General features: G+C 47.9%; 1 protein-coding gene across 1 annotated transcript; it reads left to right on the top strand.

Moving 5' to 3' along the window:
• Window positions 1-285: 285 nt before the first annotated feature.
• On the top strand, window positions 286-11,398 carry LOC112903300. Its single transcript, XM_025972540.1, has 6 exons — window positions 286-484; window positions 604-649; window positions 7,889-8,012; window positions 9,844-9,923; window positions 10,322-10,425; window positions 11,074-11,398. The coding sequence occupies exons 1-6, from the start codon at window positions 323-325 to the stop codon at window positions 11,110-11,112; spliced, it is 555 nt and encodes a 184-aa protein (XP_025828325.1). The 5' UTR covers window positions 286-322; the 3' UTR covers window positions 11,113-11,398.
• Window positions 11,399-13,366: the final 1,968 nt, after the last annotated feature.

The raw sequence follows: 13,366 nt of genomic DNA, 5'->3' as shown, positions 1-13,366 counted from the left end.
GACAAATCTTAGTAAGAGTAAATTTGGCAAATTAACATAGTTATGGGAATAAATTAAAAAACTAAAGAATTATCTGGACTTTGATATACTCGAGGGGAGTTATTTAGATAAGTTTATAAGGTCTATTGTCACGTGGTAAATGGTAAAAATTAGTTTATTTTGTAAAATAATATCTAAAAATTAGGAGGGTTTCAACGAGTTTTCACCGTGCGGGCCCACCCGGGTCCTCCACGGTGGCATGGCGCAACGAGAACAGGGGGAAAAGTGGTTTAAAACAAAAGGAAATGGGAAACTGGAAACGAAAACACAAGACCCATCCCCCATGGCAGCCGAAGAGGGTTCCGGCGGCGGCGGCGGCTGCAGCGGCGGGGACAGGAAGAGCTCTCCGGCGCCAACGAAGCCCGGAGGCGGCGGCGCAGCGAAGTTCCTCGCGGGGATGCCGTCGCGCGGCAACTTCTCGTCCGGCTCCGTCTCCTCCAGCCTGGTACGGATCCTCGCACTGAAACCCCAAGATGGTTTCCTCTATTCGGGCGTTCTGAGGCGTCTGGATTCGCTCGGCTAGGGAGGAGTTCTGAGACCTTGTTTTGGCTATGGTCTGCGCAGGGTGGGTTCAGGGTTTACGTCTGCGAGCACAGCACGGATCCCCCAGGTCAGTGGAGTTTCGGTCCTCTTAAAAATTATCATAGAGCTTACTGCCTTACAGTTCTCACTTCCCTTGAAAGCATAAATTTTGTTATCTGGTAGTTCTAGTGGCATTTCGTGTGCTGAAATTGGAACGTTGTGATGTAGGGCAATGTCGCTTGTGTATTGTGTTCTCGAGAAAAAAAAATGTTGTTTTAGTTGTGCACAAAATGTACTCTACTTGCATCGGTACTCTAGAAATTCATAATATTTAACATTACGGTTCCTCATTTTCCTTTGCTTGATGGGTGAAAGCTTTTGTTGTTCTTCTTTTTATGGAAGATGTGCATAGGGTTCTACTGTCCTAGGAGTAACTGGAATGATTAACTCTTGGGTGTTACTGGATTGTTGTTTGGGTTAGAAATGGTAGTGTCTATAATATGCTCAAAGGATTAGAAATGGTAATGTGGTGTATAATATGCTTAAAGGATTATAAAAGGTAATTGCTAATATGCTCAAAATATACAGGGAGAGTGAGAATTCGATGGAAGGTCTGCTTATTTTTTAGTGCTAATGTACTTTAGATGTGCATTACAAAGATGAGCTTATTGTCGCTTCTACAGATGAAGCAGTCTTAGCTGAATGCATAACAATTGATGCTTTGTTTATTCAATTAGGTTTTTTTGCCAACTTACTGTGGTCAGAACTTCTAGTGATGTCTTTAAGTTTTGCGGTGAGAGTGTAGTTGTTATGACCGGCCTAGTCTACCACAGGCGCAAGCCCAAGAGTGGCTAGGTGTGGGTAGAGACCCAGCCGGCCATATTAGATGGGCTAAGCCCAAATTATCTTTTATAATTATTAGAATTTGAGAGAGGATTATAAATACTTGTAAGCATTAGATTATTGGAATTAAGCAAGTTGCAACTCATCTATTGCCGGCTTCCTCGGGGAGCCGGTGTTTCCCTAACCCTAACCCTAGCCGCCACCTCCTTCCTTCCCAGGTGAGCGATCACGGCGCCCCGTCGCCGTGTGTCGTAGTTCAAGTCCCGTCCTCCAATCACCCACAACTACAACCTGAGATCCGTGAGGGGCGGGACCTCTGTTCCTATCAATCTGGTATCAACAATGTCCAGCGATCCCCAGCCCGCTGCCACCAACGCCTCCGACCCGCCGGCGCCCCAACCGGCCCTGGCGGCGGCGTCTCAGCCGCTCCTCTCGGCGTCGACGTCCGCTCGAGTAGCGCCAGCGACTGGACTGCCGCCCGGCGCCCATGGCGCCGCCCCCGCGATGACCAACGAGCAGCTTACCCACGGTCTCCTGGGCATTCTCCAGAGCCTTGAGGCGCTCCACGACGGGCAGCGGGCGCTCCAGCAGGCCCTCCTCGCCGCCCAGCCGGGGCTCCAGCACCCGCTGCTGCCCTCCTCGTCGCCCACGGCTGCCTCCCTGCCGGGGCCGCCTGCCCCGCCCCTGAGCGCAGCCACTCCAGCGGCCCAATCGTCCACCGGTGTTCCGATCCACATGATTTCGTTCCCCCCATCGCCCTCGCCGATCCCGTCTTGGACGTTCGGGCCCCCGCCGCCAGCGCCGTCGATCTACTCGTCGTCAACACCCACTGCGGTGCCGCTGTCCTCCGCGGCTGCGCGGGCTCCGCCCGCCGTCGGCGGGATCCCAGCCTCGGGCACGCGCTACGGAGGGGTCGATGGCAACCTCTTCCCGTCCATCCCGGGCTCGTCCATGGCCGGGGGCGTGCCGTAGCAAGACCGCATGCCACCAGCCCCGCCGCCGGGCCCCGATGGAGACCGCCTTCCGCCGAAGTTCTACAAATTGGAGTTCACTACCTACGATGGCTCAGAGGATCCGCTAAACTGGCTCAACCACTGTGAGCAGTTTTTCCGCGGCCAGAGGACGCTGGCCTCGGATCGCATGTGGCTGGCCTCGTATCATCTTCGCGGACCGGCCCAGACTTGGTACTACACCCTCGAGCAAAGCGAGGGGATGCCATCGTGGGAGCGTTTCAAGGAGTTGTGCCATCTCCAGTTTGGTCCTCCTGTACGTGACTCGCGTTTGGCGGAGCTTGGCAGGCTCCCTTTCCGGACCACGGTGCAGGACTTTGCCGAGCGGTTCAATGCCATCCTGTGCCATGCGCGCAACCTCGACAATCTTCAGAAGGCCGAGCTCTTCATCGGGGGCCTTCCGGACCACATCAGGGTCGACGTGGCGATGCGCGCACCGCAGGATCTCCCAACGGCGATGTACTTGGCGCGGGCTTTTGAGCTGCGAGCTAATGCCATGTTGGCCATGATGCCCGCTGCTCCACCACGACCGGCGCGCCTCGTACAGCAGCGGTCACAGCAGCCGGTACCCACCCTCCCAGTTGGCGGCGCTGGTCCACCGGCTGCTGCCATTCCGTCGGCGCCCCACCCCTTCCGTCGTCTGACTCCGGCAGAGCAGCAGGAACGTCGCCGGCAGGGGTTGTGCTACAACTGTGATGAGCTGTTCGTGCGCGGTCACCAATGCAAGCGCGTCTTCTACCTCGAGGCTCGCGACTTCACCGACGAAGCCGCCGCTTCCGTTGAGCACGAGGCCGAGGACACGACCGCAGTGGAGGAGGTGGTCACCGACGCCGTGGCCAACGCCCTGGTGGTCTCGCTGTACGCTCTTGCCGGCATCCGCTCGGCCAACTCCATGGTGGTTCCAGTGCTGATCAAGGGCGAGCACTTCCTCGCCCTGCTCGACACCGGCTCCACACATAATTTTCTCCGCGGCGACACACTGCAGCGTTTGGGCCTGACGCCCTACGGCGGCAAACAGCTCCGGGTCACCGTGGCCAACGGCGATCGACTACCGTGCGCGGGCATCGCACGCAACGTTCCCATTGTCATTGGGGGCGTTGCCTTCTCCGTCACTTGTGCAGCCATCGACCTAGGCGGCTTCGACTTCATCCTTGGCGTCGACTTCCTGCGCACCTCAGGCCCAACCCTGTGGGACCTTGAGGCCATGACGGTATCCTTCTGGCACCAGGGCGCACGCGTCCAGTGGCAGGGCGTGCTTCCGACCGTGCCACAGCCGCAAGCGGCTGTTGTCTCCGCTACAGACCAGCAACCCATGCTGGACGTCCTGCTGGCGCAGCAGGGCGCCATCTTCTCCGAGCCAACGGGGCTCCCTCCAGCACGTCCATACGACCACCGGATCCACTTGCTGCCAGGGACGGAACCGGTGGCCGTCCGCCCTTACCGTTACCCACAGCTACAGAAGGACGAGCTGGAGCGGCAGTGTACGGCCATGCTCGCCCAGGGGATCATACGATCGAGCACGTCGCCGTTCTCGGCTCCTGTCCGGTCCGGAAGGCGGACAAGTCCTGGCGCTTCTGCATCGACTACCGCGCCCTCAACGCCAAGACGTCGAAGGACAAGTTCCCGATCCCGGTGGTCGACGAGCTCCTGGATGAGCTCCACGGCGCCTGCTTCTTCTCTAAGCTGGACCTCCGGTCTGGCTACCACCAGGTGCGGATGTACGCGGGCGGGCGACATCGACAAGACCGCTTTCCGCACCCACCACGGCCACTACGAGTTCCTGGTTATGCCGTTTGGGCTTTCCAACGCCCTGGCCACATTCCAGGCCCTGATGAATGACGTGCTGCGCCCCTACCTCCGGAAGTTTGTTCTTGTATTTTTTGATGATATATTGATTTACAGCACATCGTGGGCTGAGCATCTACGACACCTTAGCATTGTCCTCAATGCACTGCGAGCGCACTCCTTGCACCTTAAGCGCTCAAAGTGCTCCTTCGGGACGACGACGGTGGCCTACCTAGGCCACGTGATCTCCGAGGGCGGTGTCGCCATGGACGCCGAGAAGGTCGCCGCTGTGGCTGCCTGGCCGCAGCCCCGTTCCGCGCGGGGCCTCCGCGGGTTCTTGGGACTCGCAGGCTACTACCGGAAGTTCATCCGGGATTTCGGCCTCATTGCAGCCCCGCTTACGCGTCTCTTGCGACGAGACGCGTTCGCTTGGGACGACGACGCCGAGGCTGCTTTTGTGGCGCTTAAGGGCGCCCTGACTTCGGCTCCGGTTCTTCAGATGCCGGACTTCTCCAGGCCGTTCGTGGTGGACTGCGACGCGTCAGGGGTCGGCTTTGGGGCGGTACTCCATCAGACCGCCGGTCCCCTGGCCTACTTCAGCAAGCCTTTCGCGGCCCGCCACCTCAAGCTGGCTGCCTACGAGCGGGAGCTAATCGGCCTGGTGCAGGCTGTGCGTCACTGGCGCCCATACCTGTGGGGACGCCACTTCCGGGTTTGCACTGATCATTATAGTTTAAAATTTTTACTTGATCAGCGCCTTTCTACAGTGCCCCAGCATCAGTGGATCAGCAAGTTGTTCGGTTTCGATTTCTCGGTGGAGTATCGCCCGGGCCGCTTGAACACGGTGGCCGACGCGTTGTCACGCCGCAATGCCGAGGAGGTGGCGCTGTCCAGCGCGGTCGAGGCGGGGGCGAACCTCTACGTCCTCTCGGGCCCCTCTTTCGCCTTGCTGGACGACATCCGGGCGGCCACGGCAACCACCGCGGAGGGGCAGCAGCGCCTCCATCAGCTCCAGGATGGCGAGCTTGCTGCCCCATGGCGCCTCAGCGACGGCCTCCTGCTACACGGTCCCGCGTTTTCGTGCCGGACCATGGTGACCTGCGCGACCAGGTTCTTCGCCTGGCGCACTCGGCGGGCCACGAGGGCATCCAGAAGACCCTCCATCGCCTGCGCGCCGACTTCTACATTCCGCGAGATCGGGCGCTGGTCCAGGACTGGGTTCGGTCGTGCACCACCTGCCAGCGCAACAAGACCGAGACGTTGCAGCCGGCGGGGCTGCTGCAGCCGCTCGAGGTGCCATCCCAGGTGTGGGCGGACATCTCGATGGATTTTATCGAGGGGCTGCCTAAGGTCAACGGGAAGTCTGTCATCACCGTCGTCGACCGCTTCTCGAAGCACGCCCACTTCATCGCGCTGGGCCACCTTTACACGGCGGCCCCAGTCGCTCGCGCCTTCTTCGACGGTGTGGTACGCCTTCATGGGTTCCCGTCTTCTATCGTCAGCGACCGGGACCCCATCTTCACCGGCAACGTGTGGCGCGATTTGTTCAGGATGGCCGGCATCACCCTCCGCATGAGCACGGCTTTCCATCCCCAAACGGACGGCCAGTCGGAGGTCGTTAACAAAATCATTGCTATGTATTTGCGTTGTGTCACAGGTGATCGGCCGCACGCGTGGGTGGAGTGGCTATCGTGGGCGGAGTATTGTTATAATACCTCCTTCCACACGGCTCTCCGCGCCACTCCCTTCGAGGTCGTCTATGGACGACCCCCGCCTCCCCTGCTACCGTACGAGCCGGGATCCGCCAAGACGGAGGTCGTGGATAACCTGCTGTCCAGCCGAGACGAGGTCCTCCAGGAGGTCCGCCAGCGGCTTTTGCAGGCTCAACATATCTCCAAGAAGTACTACAATGCCGCCCATCGCGATGAGGAGTTCCAGGTGGGCGACTGGGTGTGGCTGCGCCTGCTCCATCGGACCACAGAGTCCCTCGACCCCCACGCTAAGAGGAAGCTTGGGCCACGTTATGCGGGTCCATTCCAGGTCACTGAGCGGCTCGGCGCTGTGGCTTATCGTCTCCAGCTTCCACCCGGGTCACGGCTTCACGACGTCTTCCATGTGGGGCTCCTGAAGCGCCACCGCGGTGTTCCACCGGCGGTGCCGGGTCCTCTTCCGCCGGTTCTGGATGGCCGGCTACTTCCAGTGCCAGACATAGCTCTCCAGGCTCAACAACGGCGCGGCGAGTGGCACATCCTTGTTCAATGGCAGGGGCTGCCACGTGAGGAGGCGACATGGGAGCTCATGGCAGATTTCCAGCGCCAGTACCCCAACTTGCAGCTCGAGGACGAGCTGTTTGCGCAGGCGGGGAGAGATGTTATGACCGGCCTAGTCTACCACAGGCGCAAGCCCAAGAGTGGCTAGGTGTGGGTAGAGACCCAGCCGGCCATATTAGATGGGCTAAGCCCAAATTATCTTTTATAATTATTAGAATTTGAGAGAGGATTATAAATACTTGTAAACATTGGATTATTTGGAATTAAGCAAGTTGCAACTCATCTGTTGCCGGCTTCCTCGGGGAGCCGGTGTTTCCCTAACCCTAACCCTAGCCGCCACCTCCTTCCTTCCCAGGTGAGCGATCACGGCGCCCCGTCTCCGTGTGTCGCAGTTCAAGTCCCGTCCTCCAATCACCGACAACTACAACCTGAGATCCGTGAGGGGCAGGACCTCTGTTCCTATCAGTAGTCCTTTGCATGCTATAATGGATTTTTTATGCTAGACCTTTTGTGCTTTTGCATTTTATTTTCATTCACGTTTTAAGTTAGGGTGTGTTGTGATGGTGGCATTATTGCTATGACCTTTGCGTTGTGCAGAAGGTTGTACTCTAGGGCTTGTTCTTGAGATTACTATCTTTATTTTGATTTAGTGCAAGAGATGGTTTTCATGCATTCATGTGTCTCGTAATGTTCCAGGTAAAAATATTGTGGTTGGAATTTCGCAATGATAAGGTGGCAGTAGATCCAATGAGTTGTTGTAAAGAAATACCTATTTGACTATTCATTTGATATGTTCTATAAGTTAGTTCTCTAGTATTATTTATGTTTTCTGCCTTATGGTCCCTGTGGTACATACTGTAAGCCACTATTAGCTATAACTGTGCTACAATTGAACAAAGTGGCTGTGGATTGTGCTCTAAATTTAGTTTTTCATTTAGTTCAGGTTTGAGTGATGTATCTTTTTATGGGATACAGAAACACCTTGTCACCATGCCATACAGGAACCGAACTGCATAAAACCCAGCTGTTTATTATTTTCTTGTCATGGAGTCACTTCAACCATGAAATATGTTTTTCTACAAGAGATGTAAGCCATGGAACTTCAGATGCTGTAGTGTTCCCAAATATTATACATAATATAATATATCAATCGTGTGCCACATTTGTTAACAGTGATACATGACAAAGAAGTACAAAACTTGTGTGGTATCTGTCAGATACATGTCTTAGCTTTTTTAACATGTCTATATTTCCATGCTGTAGAAGGGTAAAGATTTCTCAGATATTACAGCACCTGTACATGGCTCTATATATTGATCTATTGCCCTAATAATGTATCAAAAATATCTAAAATGAACATGTGACCTTTATTCCAAATTACTTTTTGTTTGACTTGTAAATTTTCTTTGTTATTTTTAGAAGGACAAATTATACAGACGGATTCGACAAATATTTTAATCAGACATCTCCAATTGAACAAACAGAAGAGTGAGGCCAAAGATTCAGGTTCGAGGACTCCAGGGGAAACCACCAGAGGGAAAAGGTAAATAAAAAATATATGAAAATATCTTGTTACAAACAGTCTGCGCTTGTGTCGTATTAGGCCTTTAGTTTCATGTCTGTTTTGTTAGTACTTAACAGACACATGGTCTTACATGGTCTTACATGGATACCACAATTTCCCTTCGCATATGAAGTTGCTAAACGCTTGTTGCATTTTCATTACTTAATCCTAAGGATATTCTTGTAGTGAATACTTGTCATAGGCAAGAATATTGGTACTTCTAAGTTGCTCAATTAGTCAATTGCCTATATTTAATATTGTTTAACTTCTGCATTAGTGTTGGTTACATGTTTGATGCTCCTGAATTTTATGTTTTATGTTGTGTTTATTTTTCTTTATGATCCTGTTGGAACAAGTGATTAAATATAAGTTCAAATATATTCTGAATTTGTCAAGCATTGAAGAGGACTTAAAAATTTTGGCATTTAGTTTTTCCTCTTTGTTTCATTGGGACAAGAAGTAAAAAAAAATTGCTTACCTATACACTTGAACTCTCTTCGGTGTCTAAAATGATTAATCTCATGATAAATGTGAGAGCTGGATATCTTCCTAGTATTTCATCTAGAAGGATGATTTAATATAACTATATAAGCATGAACTGCTTTATTTTGTATATGCGAGTAAAACATATACTTTACTATTCAAGGAAGCCGGTTGTCGAAATTGTTATACTTGAGAAGGTATTGTGGATTTTCAGTATTTATTATTTTACTTAAGCCTTTGATGCAGCATGTCATGTGTTTTAGTCGCTATCAACTCAAGGGCAACAATCATTATGAAATATTCAAAAATGAATTGCTTGAACCTGCAGTGACACACTTCAAATTCTTTCCATAAATGAAGAGCAGCAATTATCATCAAATGCAGGGAATTAACATGGCTGGCTTGAATCTGCAGAGGCATTCTTTTTTACGAAGAGCAGCAATCGCTTTCGAATGCTCAATTTGCCATGGCTAGCATGAACTTGCACAGAAATAACAATTGCCATGGGCTTATATGAGGACCTTTCTAATCGATAATGAGTTATGACCTCATAGGACAAGTATCTCGGAGCTTTACACAATATTTACATACATAGGATAGCTGGCACTAATCAAATGTTAGAGTATTTGATAATGTTCTAGATCCATTATCAGAATTTCAGGATGCGAATTTGATATATAATTGCTAACAAGTGGATTAATGTTATACGACTCGTGCCTTCAATCCAGCCAGGATAGGTTGAGATGGGAAGGCTGGGTTTAGTAGAAATTTCAAATTCATGTCAAAAGGCTCTTAGCTAAGATAACCCAACCGTAAAGTTCTTTTCTAAAGATAGTTCGTTTATGTTTGAGTATGCTAGACATTTGAGGAAAACAACTGGAGGCGCTTTTCATTAGATACTTGATGGGTGCTTATTGAAACGCTGGCAATAGACAAACATGGATGGCCTAAACATTTAGTCAGAGGGGTAATCTCCCTTAACATAACATCAAGTTCATGGAAATGGCTTGCAGAAACATGCGGATTCTTCTTTACAAATCAGCTAGTGCTATTTGTAGATTCTCATTCTACAAATGCCAATTCTGCTTCAGCAATTTATTAAAAGAAACTAATCCTGCGAGGCTGATAGATGCTGATGCTGATAATAGCTTGTAGTTTGATCATGTTGTCATATTATGTTAGGCTAGTTACTTGAGGCATACGTATACCAAGCCATCAGAACGTTTATGGAGCTTCCTTCTTAATGGGTGCTTATCTGCTCATTTGTTGGATGGTGTGACTTCGCATAAGATTACTTTTTGAAGTAAGTTATCTCTTTTTATTTCAGATCTGCTGCCAGAAGTTTGGATGTCAACAATTCAGCAAAGAGAGCTAACTTGGGTACTTCCTCTGGATCATCAGTCTATGGTAACATTTCTTCACCTCAACCCTAGTTGTATCATCAGGTGTGAATCCAGATAGTCTCTTTTTGTTTAGCATCTTAGAATGTAGAGGGCTAATACAAAAGAAATTGCAGCTGCCCCAGTTTTCAACAAAAGTCATTTATTGACAGTTTCAAACCAACTTCTTCTGGAATTTTCCACTTCAAGTCATAATAAAATCAGCACTTAAGACAGTGATTGCAAATTTAACTTTTAACCATCTTTCTTTTTTATTACTGTGTTTGATTATTTATGTGTATGGAGTCTAGAATCTACTTATGCATTAATAGAATTTCAAGAAAATGAAAGGATGCACTCTTGTTTTTCTCCAAACCCAGCATTTAGTTATTTCTTTTGAATCTTATGGATACTTTAATCTTGCAGACGAAACAATTTCTGGATTTTCACAGCACACACTACAATCATTTACAGTTGAGAGGTTACGTGCACTTCTACGACAAAGTGGTCTCTCGACCAAAGGGAAAAAGGTAAGACAAACCATGATGAATCTTCTTATTCTGAAGGAGTTTGCAGAGTTTTTATTTGAAATCATAATGGCTAGTGCATCATTTGATTTTCTGCTCCATTATAGCCTGAATTCGGAAGAATTTCATTGCATATACAAAATACTCCAAATATGTTTCATGAACTTGATATTTTTGCAAATGCTTAGTGCTGCTTCCTTGAACTTATGAAGTGGTATCTCAAATGTTTCCACAGAATATTTTATGCAGAGTTTAGGCATTTTTTTGGCTAAATCTGTGGCTTTGTAAAATTCAATGGATAGGGAGAGTCAGCCTTTCTCTGTTATATTTAATACTTGTTATATTTAATACTTCTATCCGTCAGATATTTATGAACAAAATACAGAGTTGTTTTTACATTTTTGTTTATATGATTAGCTCGAGCAGTTTACGCTGTGTTTTACTCTTCGATGCTGCAAATTTGGCATCAGGAAAGGAGATATTTTATAACAAACATATTTGGTTCAGTGACCTTTTGTATTATTTTATGAAAACTTGGGGCATCAGAAGAAAAGTTCATTTAATTGTCCATGCCTATGTTAGTCATTTCAGGCCCGTTATATTGCCTCAGGACCAATTCAAAAGTGTGTTCACATTCTTTGCTTTTTGCAGGATGAATTGATCGCTCGGTTAAGAGAATCACAGGGTTGACATGAAGCTCATATGTAATCTTGTCTGATCGATCGAACCCCTTCTGGCAGGGTTTACAAGCAGAATGAGTATCATGCTGTAATTGTCAATGGCTGTTTTGTTTAGACTCAAATTCGATGTAGTGGCATACTTCGGTTGATACTTTTCAGAGATTATTTATAGTCAGAATCCGTTAAGTAGTTATCTTTCGACCATCATAAATTCCCTGTTTTCTCATATGTCATAGATTTAGAAATGCAGGTCTGGGGATTTAATGCCAAATCTCATGTCTCTGCTCATTTTTTGAGTTGGTTCACGTGCCGAGTCGTCTTGTTATCTTATTTCTTTTGCTTCGATGTTATGCTGCAAATTGAAGATAGCAGCAGCCACGTCAGCAGTGTTTCGTTCAGATATCTGCTTGATTGCAACTTGGAACAGTTATATGGTTGTTATGGTCCAAAGTTAAGGTCAGCTGTCATCCTCCAATCTCTTGCTCATCTTTTCTGCCAGTTTACCAGATGTGATGGAACAATCTGACCAGAAAAGCAAAACTGATTATCAAAATGCGAACACTTATCGGCTGGCACAGTTGTATGCTTTTCCAGAAGAAACGCCACCTGCCCCACGCCCAGTATAAGAGAAACTGCAATTGGTATTTGACATTTTCATTTAACAGCCAATGAAATTCTCAACTTTCAGTTGTATTGCTCTTCTCTAAGAAGATATATTTCTTTTGTGCTATACATTGTGATACTTATTATATATCAATATGTATATAGCTGTTGCAGTTGTCATTTTCGGAATCCTGCATCTATTCAAATGTCGGCAAGAAAGCTTCAAGCAATTGGCACCTCAGATGGCTATACTCCAGCTATGCACCTAAAAACAACACGAAAAAGTGCTAGTTGCACAGCTATTAGTTCTCCGAAGCATAAAATCTGCCGAATCGACGAAATGATTTGAAATAGCTTGCGATGTGTTCAGGGTCTCAACCTATACTACGACTTTATGAGTTAGATATGTCCTAGAGGATTTTATAGAATCTTTTGCTCCCACTACTAGATAGATCTTAAAGAATATATTGGAAGATGGTTTTGTAGCTGTTCTCATCCATATAGTCGAAAATAGTAACATGTGGAATTTGTTTGCACTTGAATATAACCTTTTCATAAGAAAATTGGAAAACCATATCCTAAAGTTCTATATATTTTTCTCCGGATAATGAAGTGCTATTTGTTTCTATGACGTATGTATATGCTTTGTGTTTGCGATACTTGCGAACATAGCAATGGTCAAAGCCCATTTGGATATTTTTTTTCTACCAAAAGGGATTGTATTATCTGGAAAGCACAGCACATGCACAAAATGGATCTTCTGTATCTCTTTTGTGCTTTTTTTAAAGTAAGAAAATGGTCAGTCTCTCACAAGTTTAATGGGTGCATCTTCGTTATTGAATAGTATTCTCCCAAGTTTCTTTTATAAATTCATAATATAAGTGGAAAACAATCTGTACGCATCAGACCATTTCTCTACAATATTAAGAGTTCCCAGGCATTCATAAGAAAGGAAATAGAGTGTATTAAATCTTCCGTTATGTTCCGAATTCTTTGAAATCAAGTATAACCATCAAAATAGAAAGAATATTCATCCTTCCACTCATGTTTTAGTATAAAGAGGCGGTGATGTTCGGCTGATATGTTGACTGGAACAAACAATTGAAACTTTAAATTGGCATTGGCCGGTCCATCTATCTTCCTTTTTTTGTTTTCTGCTATGGGTATGGCCAATGAGAAATCAACAAGTCCAGCTAACTGATACCATGTGCAGTCTACTGGATTTGACAGAATCCAACACAAGCACTGGTTTGATACTGGCATCCAATTTTAGCAATTCATTCTGCAAAAATGCTACGCGCACAAAAGAAACCTCATATAATATAATCATTACGAGCCGCCACTGACAAACCGGCCCGGATCGACCGCGGAGATGCCTAGGCATCATCAGGATCTCTGTAAGGACGGGACTTCGCGGTACAAATCACGTGTACATATGGCCTTGCAACATGAACATGTACTTACGGGTAATTGTTCTTGAGGTAATTGTTTTGGATGTCTTCTGTCCTCCAACAGTTGCAGATTTGATAACTGAAGAACTGTCTGAGGTGGCCCCGGCTTGGCTTGTTTTTATTGGGACAGTTCTTCCTCCCTTGCGTCAGGGGTCAGAGGTCTTGCAGAGATGGCCACGCCATCGTTTCGGACCCGGGTCGTCTCTGAAC

The sequence above is a fragment of the Panicum hallii genome, chromosome 8 (genome assembly GCF_002211085.1).
Source record: "Panicum hallii strain FIL2 chromosome 8, PHallii_v3.1, whole genome shotgun sequence".
NCBI lineage: Eukaryota > Viridiplantae > Streptophyta > Magnoliopsida > Poales > Poaceae > Panicum > Panicum hallii.
The sequence above is the reverse complement of the archived record's forward strand: the minus strand, read 5'-3'. Positions and strand labels throughout refer to the sequence as shown.

Coding starts and splice junctions, on each gene's coding strand:
- LOC112903300 (XM_025972540.1), top strand. CDS start 323: ATGGCAGCCGAAGAGGGTTCCGGCGGCGGCGGCGGCTGCAGCGGCGGG. Junction 650..7,888: donor GCACAGCACGGATCCCCCAG/GTCAGTGGAGTT, acceptor TGTTATTTTTAG/AAGGACAAATTATACAGACG. Junction 8,013..9,843: donor GAAACCACCAGAGGGAAAAG/GTAAATAAAAAA, acceptor TTTTTATTTCAG/ATCTGCTGCCAGAAGTTTGG.